The sequence below is a fragment of the Balaenoptera musculus genome, chromosome 7, assembly GCF_009873245.2.
Source record: "Balaenoptera musculus isolate JJ_BM4_2016_0621 chromosome 7, mBalMus1.pri.v3, whole genome shotgun sequence".
Lineage (NCBI taxonomy): Eukaryota > Metazoa > Chordata > Mammalia > Artiodactyla > Balaenopteridae > Balaenoptera > Balaenoptera musculus.
Genome location: NC_045791.1, coordinates 44,132,055 through 44,153,095, shown reverse-complemented (window position 1 = coordinate 44,153,095; position 21,041 = coordinate 44,132,055). Strand labels below are relative to the sequence as shown.

Below are 21,041 nucleotides of genomic sequence, written 5' to 3'. Positions count from 1 at the left end.
ACCGACTTGCCTCCTGCATTTTGCTGAGTGTACAAACTGGTGAAAGCAGAGATCAACACTGAGCCCCCAATATGGCACCATTCCCTGTTGTCCTTGTCGGACGGCCTCTCTTCCCAGCTCACAGGCTACAATAACACTATTGACTCAACTCCCCAGCAGCTGTAAGAGGGAGGAGGAAATGGATTTGAGAAATACTTGTGAAGGCAGAAATGAGAGGAATTGATGGCTACGTGAATGTAGCAGGAGAGTGGAGAAGAGAAACTGAGATGACTCAAACCTTTAGTTTTTGTAGCTGGTGAATGGGGTCACTTTTTTTTTTTTTTGAGCTGTGTTTTTATTTTTATTTTGTTATTTTTTTTTTGTTTGTTTTGTTTTTTTTGTTTTTTTTTTAATTTATGGCTGTGTTGGGTCTTCGTTTCTGTGCGAGGGCTTTCTCTAGTTGTGGCAAGTGGGGGCCACTCTTCATCGCAGTGCGCGGGCCTCTCACTATCGCGGCCTCTCTTGTTGCGGAGCACAGGCTCCAGACATGCATGCTCAGTAGTTGTGACTCACGGGCCCAGCTGCTCCGCGGCATGTGGGATCTTCCCAGACCAGGGCTCGAACCCGTGTCCCCTGCATTGGCAGGCAGATTCTCAACCACTGCGCCACCAGGGAAGCCCTATTTTGTTATTTTTTTTAACATCTTTATTGGAGTATAATTGCTTTACAATGGTGTGTTAGTTTCTGCTGTATAACAAAGTGAATCAGCTATACATATACATGTATCCCCATATAATGAAGACAGAGATGATCAGAGAAGGGATGAGGCTGATGGAAAGGAGAAAGAGTTCGGTTCCAGCCTCTGGAGCTCGGTGTGAATAAGGGTATGTGTCATAAGCAACTAGTAGCCAGAGGGGAAAAGATCCCTGAGCGCAGAAGCAATGTCTGGGTTGGAGATAAAGGATGGAAACTGGAATTTCTTCATAATCATGTGTTAATGCTCCATAGGACTTTGCATTTTTAACCTTTTACCTGTAACTTTGGACAGAGAGGTTTTGTAGCTGAGTGAGCAAGCTGAAGAGGCCTTTTAGGGAGTAGGAGTACTTAATCCACAAGAGAGGAAGTAAGCATAGAGGAAGAACCTAACTGCAAAGGTTCACCTGTGTATTTCAGACTGAAAGTGCCAAGTGCACAAATATCATCTATCTTGTCCCACTTCTCTATCTCCAGCATCTAGATGAGACTCTGGCACTTTGTATTTACTCGAATATTTGTGGAATGGGTGAAATAAATAGGAGGATGTGGGGATGAGTGAATGAAGAAAAAAAGGAATGAGTGAAGGAACCTACAGGGCATCCTGGAGGCAGGGAGGAAGAAGCCACACCTGACCTTTTACCTTTTTCCAAATCCTCTTTGCAAGACTGAAAGATGAAAGGCCCTGTGCCGTAGTGGTTAAGAACACGGACTCTGAATTCAGGCTCCACGACTTCCTAGCTGCCTTGACTTGGCCAAGTGACTTAACCTCCTGTGCCTAGGCTTCCTCCCTGTAAAATAAACACATAAATGCTTAGAGCAGCTCCTGGGAAAAAGTAAGTTCCACATAAGTGTTACTGTTATTATTTTTGGCATCTTGATGAGAAGGTAAGCCTGCAAGACAAGCCAGAAATCCCCTGCGGAGAATGAATCCAGACACAGCCTCTAAGTGCCATCCACAAGCGAACAATCACTTTTTCTCTCTCTTGGCCTTCCAGAAGCTTTAAACATCCCAGAACTCCCCAACATACCATTCACTGGCAAAGGACAGAGGCCTGGGTTTTAGCTTCAGCTGCCAGCAGTGAGCTGTGTGTTTGCAGAACCCCGTGCCCTCCCTGGGCTAGGTCCCCTTGCCTGCCCACGCGAGGTTGCGGGAACTGAGCGCAGAGGTCCCTTTCAGTTAAGGCCGACCATGGTCTCCCGCCGGGGCTGCAGCAGGTCTGCAGCCTCAGGGCTCGCCATCGGATGACAGGCGCTGGCTAGCCGCTGCTCGGGCGGTCACACCCCTCCTGCGCGCCCCGCAGACGCCCCGTGCCCGGCGCGCCCGTGGGGAGGTGCCTCTCGGGCGCCCCCCGGCCGGGACGCCACTGCCGGGGCCCGGCGCGCCTTCGCTCGCAGCCTGCCCGCGGCCCTTTATACCCAGCCGGACCGGCGCTCACTAATGTTTAACTCGGGGTTGAAACTTGGGAGCGCCGAGTGACTGCGCGCCCGGAGCTGCGGAGCTGCACGCGCGTCCGGGAGGCTCGCCTGACTTCTGCCTGCGCTCCCGCTCCGAAAGCTTAGCTCCGAGGAGACGCCGACCATGAAGGTGAGTGAGTAGCTGGCCTTCCCCCCCCCACCCCCGCCCCCAGAGCCCCAGGGGCGAGTTGTAGGTGCCTTTTCACCAAACTCTCCCCAGATTGCCCCCAAAGCTTGCGGATCGAAACCAGGGGCTCTCATTAGGCGGGAGCTTCAGGGCCACGCTCTGACAGGTGAAGGGACGCCCCAGGGCTCTGGCCTGGCTCTCGGCCCGCGGGCTTTCTGCTAGAACCCAGGCACCGAGCCTTGGAGAACCTGGAGGGCCACCCGCAAAACGCACGCCTGAACCCTCACTTGGCTTCTGAGTTGTAGGCCTACAGAAGCAAACAATTAAAGTGTTCAGAGGCCAAAAGTTCAAGGGAGACCGCTCTTGCAACCTCCGACTGGCGCGCTCCAAACCCTCCCAGCCCGCGGTGCCTCTCTCCCAGGGCGCGCCCGTCGGCAAACCCCGCTGCCTCGGGTGCAGCCCAGGCCCCCGACCCTCTTTCCCAGACTGGGGCCAAGCGGCTGGCTCTAACTGGACGTGATCTGCCCGGCTTGCAGACGCCGTGGAAGGTGCTCCTGGGACTGCTGGGGATCGCTGCGCTCGTCACCGTCATCACCGTGCCTGTGGTTCTGCTGAACAAAGGCAGTAAGTTTAAAACATTTGAAAAAGATAAGACAGCTGGAGACCGGGATCAGGTTCTGTTTTACCACACCAAGGAGACCTAGGGATTTTGCTGGGGACCGGGTGGGATCGGTGTGTCAGGTCGTCGCCGAGGCTTCGCTGGCGTGGCTGCCGCTTCTAGTGTAGCCACTAGATTCGCTTCGTTGGTCTCCAGTGTTTAGGCTACGAGAGCCTTGCACCTGCCACGTCTTGTGTCTGGCAAAAACATACTTCCTGAAAATAAGGGGAAGTTTTAAGATTTCTTTATGTTACATTTGAATTTAGTACCTTTTGAATGTAAATTTAAAAAAAAAACGACTTTCGTGGTTGTGATTTTCAAAGGAAAAGAGGCAGCGTTCAAAGATCCCAAACAGCAGTAAGGATGCCCTAAGGGGAGGGAAAAAAAAATAAGAAAGCAAGCCCCCAAATACAGTTTTGAGAAAAGACAGTGCTTGGGGAGCCCAGGGGGTTTTCCTTCAGGGATGATGGAAATCCATAAGTTGGAGAGTTGGGATGCAGGAAAATAACTATTTGACCACTTATAGAAGTAAGTATTTCAGAGTTAAATCATAAAGTTGGTGTCCATGGCAATATTCAGAGGAGGTGGGATCAGTGATGTTTGGTGGATTCTTTCATTTAAATCCACCTTGGTTTCTTTTAGCTTGCCTCACTGTTCCAGTTTAGTCCTAGCTCTTAATATAAAACATTCATATAATGAAATACACACTATTGGATGCAATCAAGTGAGAATAACTAGTTTGGGTCTCCACTGGCCCTACTTTCCTTTTAAATAGTAACTTTCATGTAACTATTCACATTCTAGTCAGCCAACTGAGGTGTTTTCTCTGATGGTCTAGTCAACCAGGAAATGTGTAGACAGTGCTTATATACTGAGGGGTCTTATCTAGATTTCAGGTGACCATTCAGAATTAGTTTGTAGAACCATCAAAAATCATGTTTGGCCGGCAATTTCAGGACCAGGGCAAAGGTGCCAAAGGTTAAATTACTGAGTGTGTTGACCTATTGATAATGATTTTCAGTTACTTAAGAAAGCCATGGTTACCACCATTTTAGACTATTAAATGGCAGGCATCTGTCCACTTTTTTGACTCTTTGTTGTGAATTGTTAAAATATAACTGCTTTCATAAAGTGGTACTTTGTATATTTAAACAACCACACACACAAAGCCTTCCTGTGGGAAAAGGACGGGTCACCCATACAATCAGTAAATATTCACATGACCTACATTATGTTCCAGGAACTGTGCTAGTTGCTGCAAATCCAAAGATTAAATTTTATAAATAAAAAGATCCCCAACCTCAGGAAGTTTATAATCTAGTGGGAAACAGATATGCAAACAAATCAAAGTAACCTGGATAGTCCATTCATCTCTAATGTATTGCTGAGGCACCCAGGCATCCTTGGAAGAATGGGTAAAACTGTAATTATCAGAACTTCCCTTCTGGAAAGTTGAAAGGAACACTAAACTTTGATAAATAAGCCACTTAAGATGGCAATGAAATGGCTTAGGGGCCTGGGTCATCTATCTGCCTTCCATGGGGTTTGGTTAAGTTAACTACAGGGATTTTGTTTGGTTGGGTGGGGCATACAGACTGGGGAGGGGCTATCTTACCATTTCCCTTATACCATACTTAGTCTCTTCTCCAAATGAAATGTGAACAAAGATTTCAAGAACATTCTCTTGACAGGGACTTCCAGAGAGGTTCACATGTCTAGGTCTAACTATTATTATGATTCAGTGAGAAAATTTAGGGAGGCTTAAGCAAACTTTCTCAGGGGTTAAAAGGATTACTTCTGGGAAAGTCTGGGAAGACTTCTCAAAAGAGATTTTTTTTTTTGTGGGGAGGCCTGAAGAGTTAGTATCAGTTCCTGGAGATACGTTTTTCCAGAAAACGTGAACAACTTGTGAGTCATCATAGAGACACAAGATCACATCCTCTATCTGGGAACATAAGAGGAATCCTAGCAAGAGCGAAGTGTGGGCAGCAGGGCTTTAACCTGTAGATGATGGAGAATTCTAGCATGCCTGAACTGTGGGGCATGACAGTGGTAAGGTGGGCTGACATGGGGCAAGGCTGGAGAGGAAGCAAGGGAAGTATCCCATCAGGAGACTGATGGCGCAGAGCAGAATTGGGAAGCTATAGAGCTACTCAGAAATGTGAATGATTAGACTTCCGTAATTGGAAACATAGGGAGTAAGGGGGTAGGGTGTGAGAATGCCTCTTGGACTACTGGGTGGAGATGTGGTTTCACTATGTGCTTTATTTACACTTACACAATAAGTTATTTCTCTTCTTGCATTTCTTAATAGGAATGTATGTATATTTGAGGAGAAAAGGGAAGTTATCTTGTTTCAACTCCAGCCTTATCATAAGGAACAAAGATAAAAGCTCAGGAATGCAGTATTTTTGCTAAATCAGCAATACCATTCCTGGGCTGTGTCACATGAGGGACAGTCTTTTTACAAAGGATCCAGAGTCATCACCCAAGAAGTGTCCTTCATATTGTCAATCTAGGTTTTCAAGTCAAACAAAACCAGAAAGGAAGAGAGGAAGGGAGGTGGGAGAGAGGAAATATAAATGGAAAGGAAAGGGGGAAAAAAAAAAAGAAGAGAAAGAAGGAAGGAGGAAAGGAAGAAAGATTTTGATAGAACAACAAAACAAAGTCCTAGATTATGTGGAAAGCAAAGAAATAAAGAGCCAAGAAAAAAAGAGGAAGAAATGAGCAAACCCAGGTTCATCCCCTGAGAGGCTGGTTTAAAGGTTAAGTGTTTCCATATGAAAAGCTGACTTTAGCAGAACTCTGGACACACCCAGAGCAGAGAGAGAGAGACGGAGACAGAGAGAGATGGAGGTGTAAGCTTAATACTGTTAATGAATTGTTTTAGAATAAAAACTCCTTGAGGTCAGGAATTATGCATTTCACAAAGCAAAATTGAAAGTTCATCTCCTTCTGTATATATAATAAAGGACTGTATTTTGTTTTAAATCCCTCAAGTATTCTAGTAGAGAAGGATATTGCATATTTGGACATTCAGTTTCTCAGAGAATCAGCAATAAAATGTATAAAAATAATTTACTCACATTGGAATTGTAGAAATCTTCCTGGCCTAGAGGCAATAAAACCTTCTCACTCAGCATTTGTGATCCCTTTAATTCCCTCTTTACATTATATTATAGGCTGAGTTTTTAAAATAACTGTCAAATAGTTTCATTATTGAGTTTTGTTATTTGTCAGAGAGTTTTCTTATTGGGTTTTGTTATGGGATAGAGACATATCTGTTCTTCTTGTGTTCTTTCCACTGCTGTAGCAGTAAATTTCCTCAATATCTTCTTTCAGCACATAGGAAATTTGACTGCTCAGCCATCCACCAGTAATAAAAGAAAACCCAAATGTGAAGGAGACAGGAATAATCAGAGAAAGAAAAGATAACATCTATGAAGTTTGCCTGAGGAAGTCCAGGATCTATTCCAGGTTTAAAAGCACAGAAATGAGCCTGAATGAAAGCTTTGTATATTTCAGAGGACAGGTTCTAAACAGAGAGCCCTGTAAAAGCTCGAGTTGACTCCAGCTCACTCAGTTATCAAGCTTTGTCGAGTGCTCCTGAGGTCAATGGGTTGGTCTTTTTCAGGCCAGCTATTTTGGCTTTTGGTTCCCCAGCTATAGCATATGCCTTAAATTTCTCTATCTTAGACATCTTGCCTCTCATCTTAAAAGGGATCAGGGAGAAAAAGGGAAGACTATTTGCCCAACTGATGCTTAGAGAAAAATGACATCAAGAGACTGGCTAGAGGTGGATCAGTGTACTTGAAATTTTAAGCCTTAACAAAGTGCTGAGCCTGAGGAATGTTAACTGTAAGTACCTGCAGGACCCCCTTCCTTGTGGAAGAGAAGGCACAAAGATGCAGTAATAACCAACATGGATTCACTCTGTGCCAGGTGTTGGGCTGAGGGCTTTCAATACACTTTTCATTTGCTCCTTATAACAACCCTTTGAGATAGGTTATTATCTCCACTTTTACAGAAGATTTACAGAAACCTTGAGAGGGTGCTTTAGTTATTTATTACTGCATAATGAATTGTTCTCCAACTTAAAACAACATATATTTGTTATCTCACAGTCTCTATGGGTCAGGAATTTGTCAGAGGCTTAGCTGGCTGTTTCTGGCTGAAGGTCTCTCATGCTGCTTCAGTCAAGATATCATCTGAAGGCTTGACTAGGGCTGGGGGATCCCCTTCCAAGTTCTCTCACGTGGCTGTTAGCCAGAGGCCTCAGTTCCCCGTAGAGGATGGGTTTTTCCAAAGGGTGCCAGGGCGGCTGTCTTCCCTTAGCATGAAGGATATAAGAGAGCAACTGAGTAGGAAGCCTCAGAGCTTTTTTGACCTAGCCTCAGAGGTGATGTGCCATCACTTCTGCTGTATTCTATTGGTCACACGAACCAACCCTGATACAAAGTGAGAGGGCATTACACAAGGGCGTGAATATTGGGGTGGAGATCATTGGGGCCATCTTGGAGGCTGGCTACCAAAGTTAAGGAACTTGCTCGAAGTTCCACAGAGTTGGCGTTCACGCTCAGGCACCGTGCCTCTAGAGCTGGTACTTTGTGATCAAGTATAAAGTTAATGTGGCCATATTAGCATAAATGTTACAACTTCCTATTTATATGACTATATTTAATTTCATGACTGCTAATCCCTGGGTGCCAGTGTTCTGGGGAAAAGTGCCTGCTGCCGCCTCCGTTCCTACACAAAGCTGTAGAGGAGCAACAACTTCCAGCCCAGGACTGACATCCCACTCTCTTGACTGGTCTTATTAAGTGTTTTCAGTGGTAGTAGTAGGTCCAGATTTAGTACTTGCACTGGATTACACTTGTTTTGTTTCCAGTGTATGCTGTGTTATTTCATCTGATCTTCGCAAAACAATCCACGTCAGAGGAGGTATTAATTTCCTGACTTGTTACACTTAAGAAACTGAGGTGTGAAAGTTTAGTGCTTTGTGAGGAAGTACTAGAACTTGAGAATTCAAATCTCGTAACTTCTAGCCTTCCCTGAGTCTGCTGGTTTCCATGAATAACTGTTTTAGAGAAATGCTTTGGTGGAAACTTTTGTAACTTAAAGATTAGTCACTGCTTTATGGCTTGACGCTAACCCTTGCATTATTGTAAATCAATTATCTTGTTAATATTTTCACCTTTAGTCTTCACAGGTCCATTATGACTTCCCAAAGAGGTCGTGTCTCTCAGAGAGCAAACTGAAACCACAAAATTAGCACTTCTGTGTTAGCTGTATTATTTTGGCAGTTTTGTGTGGTACTTCAAAATTATAACTTCCTAGGAAATTTCTTCAAACTTAATGAGAAACCATTTGCTTTCGTTAACTGTCCACATTAACGAGCACATTTCTTCATTATTTGGTCCACTGGGGAAGCAAGTAGACCCATGAGTTTAGGTCATGTGTTTCAGCATCTAAGGCCCAGGAAGCCGAGGTAATTTAAGGCAGAGCCAAAGCCAACAGGGACTTTGTTCCCAGCAACCTGAGGGCCAAAGTGGCTTAGGATGTGCAACAGAGAAAGAAGGGCAAGGGGGGTGAATATTAAGTGGGCAACACCATCCACCCCTTCCCTGACTTAACTGTGGGTCCCCCCAAACTGGCTGGGTGGCCCCTGCATCCTTAACACCATCTCTGTGGGGCTGGGACCCCATCTTCTTATTTTCCTCAGTTGTTTTAAAGCCAGACCTGCTCAGGTCCATGAATATCATGGATGGCTCCCATTTCCCTATTATTTTCCTTTGTTCTTTTATTCCAGGCAGGAAACTCTTGTTGTATGAGATTTAAAACCTCTGAAGGGCTAAGGTCCTATATTGGCCAGAGGCGATATTTGTGAACTCTCCTGTGTGTACTGAATGCTTACTGCGTGGCAGCTGTTGATGCAGGAACAAGGGATGAGGCTCTAAACAGTAGAGGGAAAGAGCCTGCTCCCATGGGCCTTTACAGTCATGGGGCAGGCAGATAGCAGGCAAGCTGAGTACTGTCTGAGTACTTTCAGACAGTGATACAGGCTAGGACAAAAATAAAGTGTGGTCAAGAGGATGGAGGGACACAAGAAGGAGTTTCTCTGTTTCAAGCATGAGTGTGGCATGATCTTGTTTCTCTTTCTAAAATGCCTCTGACTCTGGTATAGATAATGGTGGAGGGTGGGGAGTGGATTATCCAGGTGAGAGATGATGCCAGCTTGGACAGGGTGCACCCTGGAAGGAGCAGAGATAAGGATGACTCCTTGAACAGTTGGCTGGCTAGCCCAAGTGGAGACCTTTTTCTTGCCCTCATGGCTCTATCCTTCCCAGAAGAGCTAATCTGCAGTGGCCCCTCCAGTTCCCTCATCCTACTGGATACACTTCCTCTTTCCAAGGCAGGTCTCGGGAGGGCCTTCTACATCATGCACCCAGCATGTCAACAGAAGGTGATTCTCTAATTCAGCAAATATTTATTGAACATTTTCTACGTTAGGCACTTTGTTGGTCCCTGGAAATATAAAAATGATAGACATGGCCCTTGCCCTCAAATAATTCTTAACCTTAAAGGAAACATAAACATTAACTATAATAAAAAGGGCTAAGTGTCCTTCTAGTAAATGATCAAAGTGCTGTGGAAGCTCTAAAGAGAACATGATAAATGCTGCCCAGGGAAGCTCATATATGGAAACCAACCAAGCTTAAAGGGTTAATAATTAACGGGCCTGAATACAACCTTTCCAATCTTGGAGCCATCAGACTGGCTCTCAGGCATGCAGTTCACCTACGTGTTTAGCCCTCAACAGTTTGCAGCCCCGACCCCCGATTCTGTATGCAGTTTATGTCAGAGAGAATACTTTTGGCTGCACGTAACAGAATACCTGGCCCAAAGTTGTTTAAACTATGGAGTCTTATTGTTTAGCATCTTCCGTAATTGGAAGTGCAGAGGTAGGGCAGTTCTAGATTTTGTTAACGCAGTGGTCCCACAGCTTCCTCCAGGGCCCAGGGTCTCTGCGTCTTTCAGCTCTGCTGGTCTCACACTGTTACTTTCGTTCTCAAGCTTGTCCTCGCAGGTCGAGCATGGCTGCTTCTGCAATGCGTCATTTGTCACACGGCCATTTCACAAGGACGATGCTCTTCCTCATTCGTAGTCTGTTCTATCAGGGAGGAAAACTATTTCTCCAAGTCCCCTGGCCCAAGGCAGACTTTCCCTCCTGTCTCCTTGGCCAGATTTGTGTCATTTGTCCATTCTAAACCCATCTCTGGCAAGGGGAAAGGATTACCAAGCTTGGACTAGATTAACCAAGACTCACCTTTCTGGGACCAGGAGGGAGCTCCTTCCTCAGCCCTTGGAAGGGGAAAGGGAATTACCTAAGTTGAACTGGGGATTCTAAAAGGAAGAAATGGGAGATCTATGCAAGTGTATCAGATATTTTACGATTGCTCATTTTTCATTACATTGGAAAAATTTAATTTACTAGCAAAAGAAAATAGATGTCAAGCCAGCTCTGATCTCCAAAGATTCCAATCATATAACTCTCTCCCTCTCTTCTCACTTTCCTTCCTAACCAAACGAGCTTATTGTAAAGCAGGGTGTTTTGATGCTGCCTTTTTGATCCTGAAGGCATTTTGAGCCCAGCACTTGCTTTCTGTTGTTATCCAAAATGATTGAGAATAGGGAAGAATTGAGTTTGCAACATTTAAGATACAAATCTGAGAACATGGAGGGGGTCAGAAACATCTGAGGGAAACTACTCTCAATTTTCTCATAAAAAGCACATATAAACTGTTGCATTTTATCCAATTCATAATGGGAAAATGCGGCAGAAACAGTTAACATAAAACAAAACAGTCAACATAAAGAAGTTTAAAAATACATGGTAAAAGTTAGACCTGGAAAAGTTGACCCAGGAAAGTAGCATTTGAAATAATCTACATGGTAATGATGTCATTAAGATGAAAATGGTTTGACTGGACTGAAAAGAAAATCCAGAACTCCAAAAAAATCAAGCAGCCCCTTCGTACTAGCTGATGACCCCCATGCCCCGACCCCTACCCCGCGCTCCCCCGCTGTTCCCTCACATGTCTCCTCTCCCCAGGCCTCCAGCACCTCCCCACGGTCATTCTCAGCTGACAGCCAACCTTGCTTTCTATTTTAAGGAGAAAACTAAGGCTATTAGAAGAGAAGGTCCTCATTTCCCACCAGCCCCCTCCCAGCACCTGCCCAAGGCCAAACCCTTCTTTGTACACTGACCTCAGCCCCTTTCACTTACTCAGAGATGTGGCTGCAGCTATTTCCTCTGCCCACTGCACTGTCATTTTCCCCTCTCTATATAAACATGCTGTAAATCTCTCACATCCTGGAAGAGAGGGAGGGAGGGAGGGAGGAAGGGAGGGAGGAAGGGAGGGAGGGAGGGAAGGAGGGAGGGAAGGAAGGAGGGAGGGAAGGAGGGAGGGAGGGAAGGGGGGAGAGAGGAAGATCCTCTCTGTACCCCACATCCCTGCCCACCTCCCAGCCCCTTTCCCTGCTCCCTTTACCAAAAAACTCCTGGAAGAGTTTTCTATTTTCTTTGTCTGCTGTTCCTCTCCCGCTCCCTCTTAAACTCACTGGCATGAGGCTTATCCTCACCCGTCACTGAAATGTTTGGCTCTGCTCGCGTCCAGGTCCCTAACCTCTGTGCTGCTGCGTCCAGGGCTCAGTTCTCCCTCTGGGTCTCCCATCCCCTGTCACTTGATCATGCTTCTTCTCCACCTCCTCTGGGTTTCCACACTCTCCTAGTTTCCCTTCTGCACCTCCACGTGCTCCCTCCCATTCTCCTTAGGGGCTCCTCCTCCTGTCTGACTTTTATTTTTAACATCTTTATTGGGGTATAATTGCTTTACAATGGTGTGTTAGTTTCTGCTTTATAACAAAGTGAATCAGCTATATGTATACATATATCCCCATATCTCTTCCCCCTTGCGTCTCCCTCCGTCTCATCCTCCCTATCCCACCCCTCTAGGTGGTCACAAAGCACCGAGCTGATCTCCCTGTGCTATGCGGTTGCTTCCCACTAGCTATCTATTTTACATTTGGTAGTGTATATATGTCCATGCCACTCTCTCACTTCGTCCCAGCTTACCCTTCCCCCTCCCAGTGTCATGTCTGACTTCTAACCTTGGACTCCAAGGCTTCATCCTGGAACCTCTTCCTTCTTTCTCCCAGGTGATCTCATCGACTCCCATGGCCTTAAACACCATCTATAACCTGACAGCAACACCCAAATTTATATCTCCAGACCAGACCTCTTTCCTGAACTCTACATGCATATGTGCAACTATTAAGTGGACATCTCCATTTTGATGCTATTAGCATCTCAAAGTAACATCTCCCCAAACTTTTTAATCCCCTCAAACTTATTCCTCTCTTAATACATCTGGTCTCAGCAAATAGCAAGTCTTTTTTTTTTTCAGTTACTGAGGCCAAAATTCATGCAGTTCTCAACTCCTCTCCCTTGTTCACACTCAACATCCAATCAGTCAGCAAACCCTATCACTTCTACCTTCATGTTCTTTCAGAGTTTGGCCGTATCTCAGCACCTCCACTACTACCACCCTAGTCCAAGACACCATCGCCTTTCACCTGAAATATTGCAAAAATCTCCCTATTTCTCTTCTTACTCCCTGCAGTGTATTCTCAACACAGCTGGCAAGATGACTGTGATAGGCAGAATTCTAAACTGTTTCCCCAGATTTCCTCCCTGCCCCGTGTGCTAATCTCTGCCTAATCTCTGAGATTGTGAATATAATGGATTTTATCCTGCTGGTTAGGTGATGTTATATGATGGCATAATCAGCTTTAAGAAAGGGAGATGACCTGGGTGAGCCTGATCTAATCACATGAGCCCTTAAAAAGCAGAGTTTCTCTAGCACTTAACTGTGACACTTAACCTCCTAACATAAGGCATTATTTATTTACTGTTTGCTCCTATGTCTCCCCCCCATGAGAATGTAAGCTTCATGAGGGCAAGAATTTTTTTTGTTTTGTTCACTCATATCTCTAGTGCTCAGAACATTGAAAAACAGAGTGGGTGCTTTCCTAGGGCTGTTGTAACAAATTACCACACACTGAGTGGCTTAAAACAACAAAAATTTATTCTTCCACAGTTATGAAGCCCAGAAGTCCAAAATCAAGGTGTCGTCAGGGCCACGCTTCCTCTGAAGGCTCCAGGGAAGAATCCTTCTTTGCCTCTTCCAGCTTCTGGTGGTTACTGGCAACCACCTTGACTTGTAGCTGTATGACTCCAATTTCTCCTTTCATTGTCACATGGCCTTCTTCCCTTTCTGTCTCCACATGATCCTCTTCATTTTCCAAGTCAGCAAAAGCATGTCTTTGCATGGCCTTCTTATAAGGACACTAGTCATTGATTCTAGGGCCCACCCTAATCCCGTATGACCTCATCTTAACTAATTACATCTACAAAACCCCTATTTCCAAATAAAGTCACTTTCTGAGGTTCCCAGTGGACATGAATTTTGGGGGGTGGGGAAACTATTCAACCCAGTACAGCTTGACAAACATGTGGTGAATTAAAGAAATTATCTTAGAGCTCATGTAAAAATATGTTTTTGATGAACAGTTTTTAATGTGACTTTAATTCGGATTAAAATTCTTATATTCCTAAATATGGGGTCAAGTCATCCACTGCTAGATCATGCGTACCTATTCGTATAGTGCCAGCAGCTGTTTGATAAAATAAATTCATCCATTCAGCTTACTTACAGACCAGTGAAGACATGACTGTTCAGATTAAATATTTGACTAATGATAGAAGATTACTTGATTAATTGGCAAACTATATGGTATAGAAAATAAGCATTGAAGAAGATGATGTTGTAGCAAAGTGTAGTGTACGGAGTGAGGGGTAGTTCCAGAGGCATGAGGAGGGACCAGGACAAACTGAAGGCCACAGATGCGGGTTGTTTGAGGAGTAGGCTGATAAATACAAGAAGAGAAATAGGAAGATGGCTGCAAGAGCCCGCAGGGTCAGTAAGTGTTTGTTTGACATGAGTACACCCTGTGCATGCTTATGGAGAGGGCAGAAGTAAGCAGTGAAAACGAAATGAAGATACTGAGAGAGAAGAGATGAAACAGAGCCCCTAAGAAATCAAGAGGACCAGGATCTGAGGCCCGGGGCAGGTCCGCTTCTGCCTCCAAGTGCTGAGGAAAGGGTTAAAGAGTGGAGGAAGGGACAGACAGAAGTGGAAAGCAGAGTAACAAACAAGCCCCTGTGGTGGCTCTAAGGGAGGAATCGCTGAATCTTTTCACTGGACAAGTTCCCACTCTTTTGAAAATGTGTACTGCAGGGCCTGAGTTATTCAAGATTTGTTATGTTTAAGATCTAGGAAACATGAAAAAAAAGGGGGGGGGGGTAGAAAAGAAACCTGTTATAAAGCTTGCATGGCTACTTTTTATGAGTATAGGGAAAAGATGATGAGAGTTACCAGTTGTACCATGGAAGAGAGGAGGAGGGTAGTACAACCTTCTTTCCAGAAGTCACAGAGTTGCCATCCTTAATAACACTCCAGAGAGAAAATTCTAGGGTTTTCAGAAAGAACTGATGCCCCTCTGACTTCAGAGCACTAGAAAAAATTATGTTCTAATGTAACCTACCAACTGTCCCAGGTCCAAATGATACTACCAAGCTGCCTGTTTAGATTATTTGCAAAGATTGAATCCAGACACTTCCATAAAGTCTAATCCATCTATGCTAACTCACAAAAACTGCCAACAAGCATTTACCATGTACCTCACTCTGCCGCATACTTAGGTTGTTTAGAGCAGTGGTTATAACCACAAGCTTCAGAACCCTATTGCCTAGGGCTTACTAGTCATGAGACTTGAGTCTGGTTACTATCTGCACCTCAGATTCCTTACCTGTAAAATTGGGATGAAAATAAGTTAATAAGTGTACAATGCCTAGAATAGCCCAGCACATTGGAAGTTCTCTATAAGTATCTGTAATGATTACTCTTTATATATTTTTAACTTAAAAAAAAATTTTTAACAGTCCCAGAGACAGGCATTATAATAATACTTGTCTCACACTCCTGAAATTTTTTTTTTTTTTTTTTTTTTTAAAGGCTTTGTACGTAGTTCAAACTCAAATGGAGTTTGAGCTCCATTGTTTGCTCAAACTCTACTTTGGAGAGGGGGTTTCTTTAGTGGTTTAATGCAGTTTGTTATAGAAGGCATTTCATGGGATAACTCAGCTTTGGCCTAATTTTTTTGCTTTCTGCTGATTCTTTTTTTTTTTTTTTTTAAGGGTATGTGGACCATTTTTCTGAGCTTACGGATTTTTTTAATTAATTAATTAATTAATTAATTAATTATGGCTGTGGTGGGTCTTCGTTTCTGTGCGAGGGCTTTCTCTAGTTGTGGCAAGCGGGGGCCACTCTTCATCGCGGTGCGCGGGCCTCTCACTATCGCGGCCTCTCTTGTTGCGGAGCACAGGCTCCAGACGCGCAGGCTCAGTAATTGTGGCTCACGGGCCCAGCCGCTCTGCGGCATGTGGGATCTTCCCAGACCAGGGCTCGAACCCGTGTCCCCTGAATTGGCAGGCAGATTCTCAACCACTGCGCCACCAGGGAAGCCCCTCCTGAAAGTTTTGCTGGGTGAATGCTGGAAAGGGCAATTTCTATGGCATTTTTGTTTTCCAGTGATCATTTTCCTCATCTCCTGGCAGACAAACCGTTGTCACAGAGAGTAGCCTTGTTGATTATGCCTGTAAATCTTTCTGGAAAGTTCTTCAGTGACTTGGTATTAGAGCTTTCAGCTTCCCCAAATGCTGATGTTCTCTAATCAGTTTTCTTTCCAAACATCATTTCTAGCTTGCACTGTGACCTCCCAGTGATGTCTCACTACAACTACTACTGCTAAAAACCAGCCCTTTGCTAAAATAGTTGCTTGTTTCACGGGCCTGTGGGTCATTTATTTATACAGTTAAGACGTTTCCACCTTTCAGCTGTTTCTCATGCCCTTGGATTACATACTGGCTTAATGTCAGTTGACATAGTGGGGCGTAAAAGCCTTGTCAGTATTAATTATGGCCACTGTTATCCAGTCCTGATTGTTCCCAGAAGAGTCCTAACAAGCGATGAGTGAGTAACTATAATCAGAATAGAAAAATCGGGCAATTTCCATTTCAGAAAGGAATAAAGCCATCCTGATGCCCTGTTTAGTGCTGGCTTCCTATATGTGCTGAACCTCCTGGCTCTTCACTGGGGTGAGGGCAGGGTAAACTGGGCAGGGTAAACTGGATTTAGTTCAGGCAGTCCCTTTGGCCTTGCATTTCTTTACCAGTGGCTATAGACATCTTCATCTTGACCTGAAGTTTGAGACATGAATATTCTGCCCACTTTCACTTCTCTGCCATATATATTGGAATCTTATGTTGATATTCATATTGTTTCAAGGCAGTTAGAATTTCAGTCTCAGCATCTGTCTTTCCAACTGGTCTTGGGAGCTTTTTTTTTTTTTTCGTGTTGCTGACCATTCTGAGGAATGTCTAGATAGGGTCGTCAAGCTACAGTCAGGGCTGGCTGCTGAATTTTGTAAATTAAGTTTTATTCGGAATACAGCCTTTTCTATTCATTTACATGTTGTCTGTGGCTGTTTTCAGGCTACAATGGCCGACTTGAGGAGTTGCAAAGCCTAAAATATTTACCATCTGGCCCTATAAGAAAAAGTTTGCCAACCCCAGGTCTAGATATTGTAATCTTACAGCCGAAAGAGACCTTCTTATTTTACAGGTAAGTTGTGTAAATCCTCACACAGACGTGACGAACACTGAAATCGCACTAGATGTTTCAGCAGAGAAACTTGATATAAAAATCGGTTCCACAAATTAAAGAGCAAAAGAAAAAATTATGAGGTAAGTGAGAGACAGGAGCTGTAGGAAGAAGCTATCTCTAGGGCTTGGGAAAAAGGAGAATAGGGACATAGAAGTTCTGGGCTCTAAGCTCCAAGGTGTGTGAGGCATGCAACTGAGAGGCAGGATGCAACAGGTTCAGGTATAAAAAGAAAAGCAGGAGGCTGGGACAGGTGCTCCTTCGGGGCACCTGCTGACAGGATCAACAAGCTAAAGGGAGTCCCTCCTACTGACTCCACGCCTTCTCGGTGTTTCCCTAATGGCAGGACCTAACAGGAAGCCTGCAGATGAAGGGGTCTGGGAAACACAGCTGTAGACCCCCTTCCCAGCATTACTGAGCAAAGGATAGAAGTGTGTGTTTGAGCTGATAGACAATACGTAAATGACGGTCACAGGCGTAGAGAAGTGAGAATGCCTGGTGACAGCGAGTGGAAGGCTAGAGCCTGAGGCTCCTATCCTCGCTCTATTTAGACCCAGCTGGCCCAGTGCACGTGCTTTCCTACTCACCAGTCGCTTGGAGTTCACGATGCTCATATTTAGAGCTGTGTTCCTGTGTTTGTGCTCTCCTGTTTATGTTGTCTGGCTTTTCTCTTTTCATTTGACAAACATTTATGAAGTGCCTTCTACGGCCAGGCACCATCTAGGCCGTGCTGAGATAACTAGCAAGCAAAACGTAACAAAACACAATCAATGTCCTTCTGGAGCTCACAGTCAGTCAAGAGAGGCAGACGATAAACAAGTAAAAACTAGAGCACGTTAGATGGCATCACTGCTGAGGAAAAACATTGCAAGCCAGGAAGGGCGATACAAAGAGGATTTCTTCACCAGGGGTTTGTAAATGTTAGTCCAGGAAAGGAAGGTGACATTTAAATAAAGACCTAAAGGAGGTAGGGAACAAGCTTTGGGCACATGTGAGGGGAAGAATATTCCAGGCAGAGGGTGTAGCAAATTCAAAGTCTCTGAGGCAGAAGTGGGCCCAGTGTGTCTGAGGAAGAGTGGGGAGGCCAGCGCAGATGGAGTGGAGGGAAAAGAGGAGAAGGAGGGCGGAGGCCAGAGTCACGACGCGGACAACCCCTCCTTGTTTCCTTTTTTCCAAATTTTTGCTATTCTGGAAAATGTGCATGGTACCAGTTGGTTGCCCTTTCAGAGTAGACCTTTGAAAATACAGCGATTACATCCCTAACAAAAGTTTGGTCATCTGACACTCTGATCTTAGAGTACACAGCCCCAGGTTCAAGGACTCCAGCTCAATGGCAATGCATTTATCAGATGCACTTGATGTCCCTGGGATGGTTCACTTATTGAGAAGGGAAATCTGGTGATAGTGATTATATTTTAATGCCTCCTGTGTATAGTAATCAGAGAAGTATCACTTTTCACAATTCCTCTAATTCTTCTCAAGTCCAACATTTTCCCTCCATGTGAACGCTGTGGATGGTATTAAACTTGTCGAAGGAGGAAGTGATGCTCGTCAGTACTTAGCAAATGATTCAATTGTACTTATCCTAGATGCTTTCTCAACGTGATGCTCTTATGCTTTCTTGTTAGGATCGTTTGGGATTTGAACACAGTGAAAGTTAATTCGCTATTATTTTATTGCAGTGAAATTCCTAATCTCAGCGGCACTGCTAGATACTCCTAGGGAGAGACTCTTTCATCTTTGTCTCCTGATTGCCTAGCACATGCTTGGAACAAAATAATGATAAATAGTTTAACCTATCTGGAGAGCTTCCTAAATTTTAAATTCTGAGCTAAGAACTTTGCATACATTATCTCATTTCATCATGGCAGATCCTTGGGGCTAGATAGTGCTATTATTATCATTTTATAGATTACAAAGTTGAGGTTTGGAAAGATTCAGTAACTTTCCTAAGGCTCCTGTGCAAGAATTAGGCCTGGGTTCAAGTTCAGGCTCTCTGATTTCAAAGCCATCAGGGACCCAACCCCTTATTGGTATCTGTTGAATCATTGGTGATGGGTGGCAGCCCACGTGTGCTGCTGGAGAATAAAAGGTGTGAGCAACTTTCCAGTCAGTTTCTTCTTCTGCCTTCTTGATTTTTCTTCCTCTGTCCCAATGTCAAGGCTGCTATTTTGCTAGAGCAAATTCTAAAGTAACACTCATTTTATTTCCTTAGCATCAATATAAAATGTTAACTGATTACCATATGGAACACAAGAACTCTAAAACCAGATATCTATTCCCCATGTTTAACAACTTTATGAGTTTATGAGCTGTAAAGAGCACTTTTCCTTTTAGGTGCATTTCATTAGCCGTTTATTTACCAAAACAGTTTATCTTTCTGAGGTAGAAATATTTTATATCACAGTTTCATACAGACCAAAAAAGGTTAATATTAATGAATATAAAAAAATTCAAAGGCTTTCCTGGTGGCGCAGTGGTTGAGAATTTGCCTGCCAATGCAGGGGACACGAGTTCGAGCCCTGGTCTGGGAAGATCCCACATGCCGCGGAGCAACTAGGCCCGTGAGCCACAATTACTGAGCCTGCGCGTCTGGAGCCTGTGCTCCGCAACAAGAGAGGCCGCAATAATGAGAGGCCCGCGCACTGCAATGAAGAGTGGCCCCCACTTGCCGCGACTAGAGAAAGCCCTCCCACAGAAGCGAAGACCCACCACAGCCATAAATTAATTAATTAATTAATTTCTAAAAAATTCAAAATATCCTGTAATCATAAAATAACCATTGGTTAAAGCAAGACTATTCTGTGGAACTACACCACTCTCTTACTTAGATCTTACCATTCTGGAATTCCTTTTATTCAGAAATGATTTTGATCCTACAACCAGGACTCATTAAGATACCATACACTTTGATGAGAAATTTATTAAGTTGAACCATTTTAAAAGCTGTTATTCTGCCATTTTTGACTGATAAAAATGACATTTTCATATGGTTCAACCTAATAGTTGGTCTCACCAAAACAGTAAAGTATAAAGTTGTTAACCGTTTTTTTATTTTTAAATTCAAGAAGACATGAATCTAGGAGTTTCTGTGTAAACTGATGGGTAACATAAGATTAACTGCTCTGCTTGGCTAGCATAATGCTTTAAACTGATAAGTCAAATAAACGATATGTCCCAGGCCCACCAGGAAGACCACACTAGCAGCCAAAGACCTTCATCTGTTGTTGCATGGGTGCCCTGTCAGGGAGCAATCAGACAAGGAAAGAGAAATGTGGGCGTGTCCTCTGGTGTTTGACAGAATAGTTTGTAAATTGGCAGCAAACTATGAACTTGCTAAAGGTCAAAACCTGGACTTGGGGCTTCCCTGGTGACGCAGTGGTTGAGAGTCTGCCTGCCAGTGCAGGGGACATGGGTTCGAGCCCTGGTCTGGGAGGATCCCACATGCCGCAGAGCAACTAGGCCCGTGAGCCACAACTACTGAGCCTGCGCGTCTGGAGCTTGTGCTCCGCAACAAGAGAGGCCGCAATAGTGAGAGGCCCGCGCACCGCTATGAGGAGTGGCCCCCGCTCGCCACAACTAGAGAAAGCCCTCGCACAGAAACGAAGACCCAACACAGCCAAAAATAAATAAAGAAATAAATAAATAAAATTAAAAACAAAAAAACAAAAAACCCTGGACTTGGCACTCACGTCTCACAGAACTCGCTTATCTAGATGTTTTGAAAGTCTTCCAGTTTGCGCTGCTTATCAAATGGCAAGGCAAAAAACAAGGAACATTTGTTGCTCTGCTTGTTCCAGTTTTGCAGTGGTGTTGTAAAGGAGCTGAGTGAGGGTAACACAAGCCAAGGGTGGCCCGGGCCTTGCACCCATGTCCTGGGCCATAGCAAGAACACGGCCTGGCATCGGTAGTGATATCTGAACATCAGCAGATGGATCGAAATCACGCTGAGCCCATTATGAGCAGAAGGGAGTCTGAATCTGGCAGAGATGATGGGTTTAGAAAGGCTGAGGCCTGATGAGAGGATGAGCCCAGTGACATCGGAGGCGAAGCGGCAGGAGGGGTAAGTGCCCAGCAAGGAAGAGCAGCATGCAGGGCAGCAGGTGACATCACGGGGGATTTTTGTCTCAGTTATTTTATTATTCCAGATTGAAGTGTGTTGTCCTTTAAAACCTGGGCAAACACCCCCATGTGAGATAACACTGTATCTGATCTATATTGT

General features: G+C 44.5%; 1 protein-coding gene across 2 annotated transcripts in view; it reads left to right on the top strand.

Annotated features, from left to right (window-relative positions):
* Positions 1 to 2,018: 2,018 nt before the first annotated feature.
* DPP4 (dipeptidyl peptidase 4) overlaps positions 2,019 to 21,041 on the top strand; it is a 77,449-nt gene continuing 58,426 nt past the window's right edge. Inside the window, exons 1-2 of one of the 2 annotated variants that reach the window (XM_036857747.1) lie at positions 2,019 to 2,320; positions 2,854 to 2,941. In XM_036857747.1, the coding sequence (XP_036713642.1) occupies positions 2,315 to 2,320; positions 2,854 to 2,941 (94 nt within the window). In that variant the 5' untranslated portion in view covers positions 2,019 to 2,314. The remainder of the gene's footprint in view (positions 2,321 to 2,853; positions 2,942 to 21,041) is intronic. The other variant, XM_036857746.1, reaches the window with a different exon arrangement.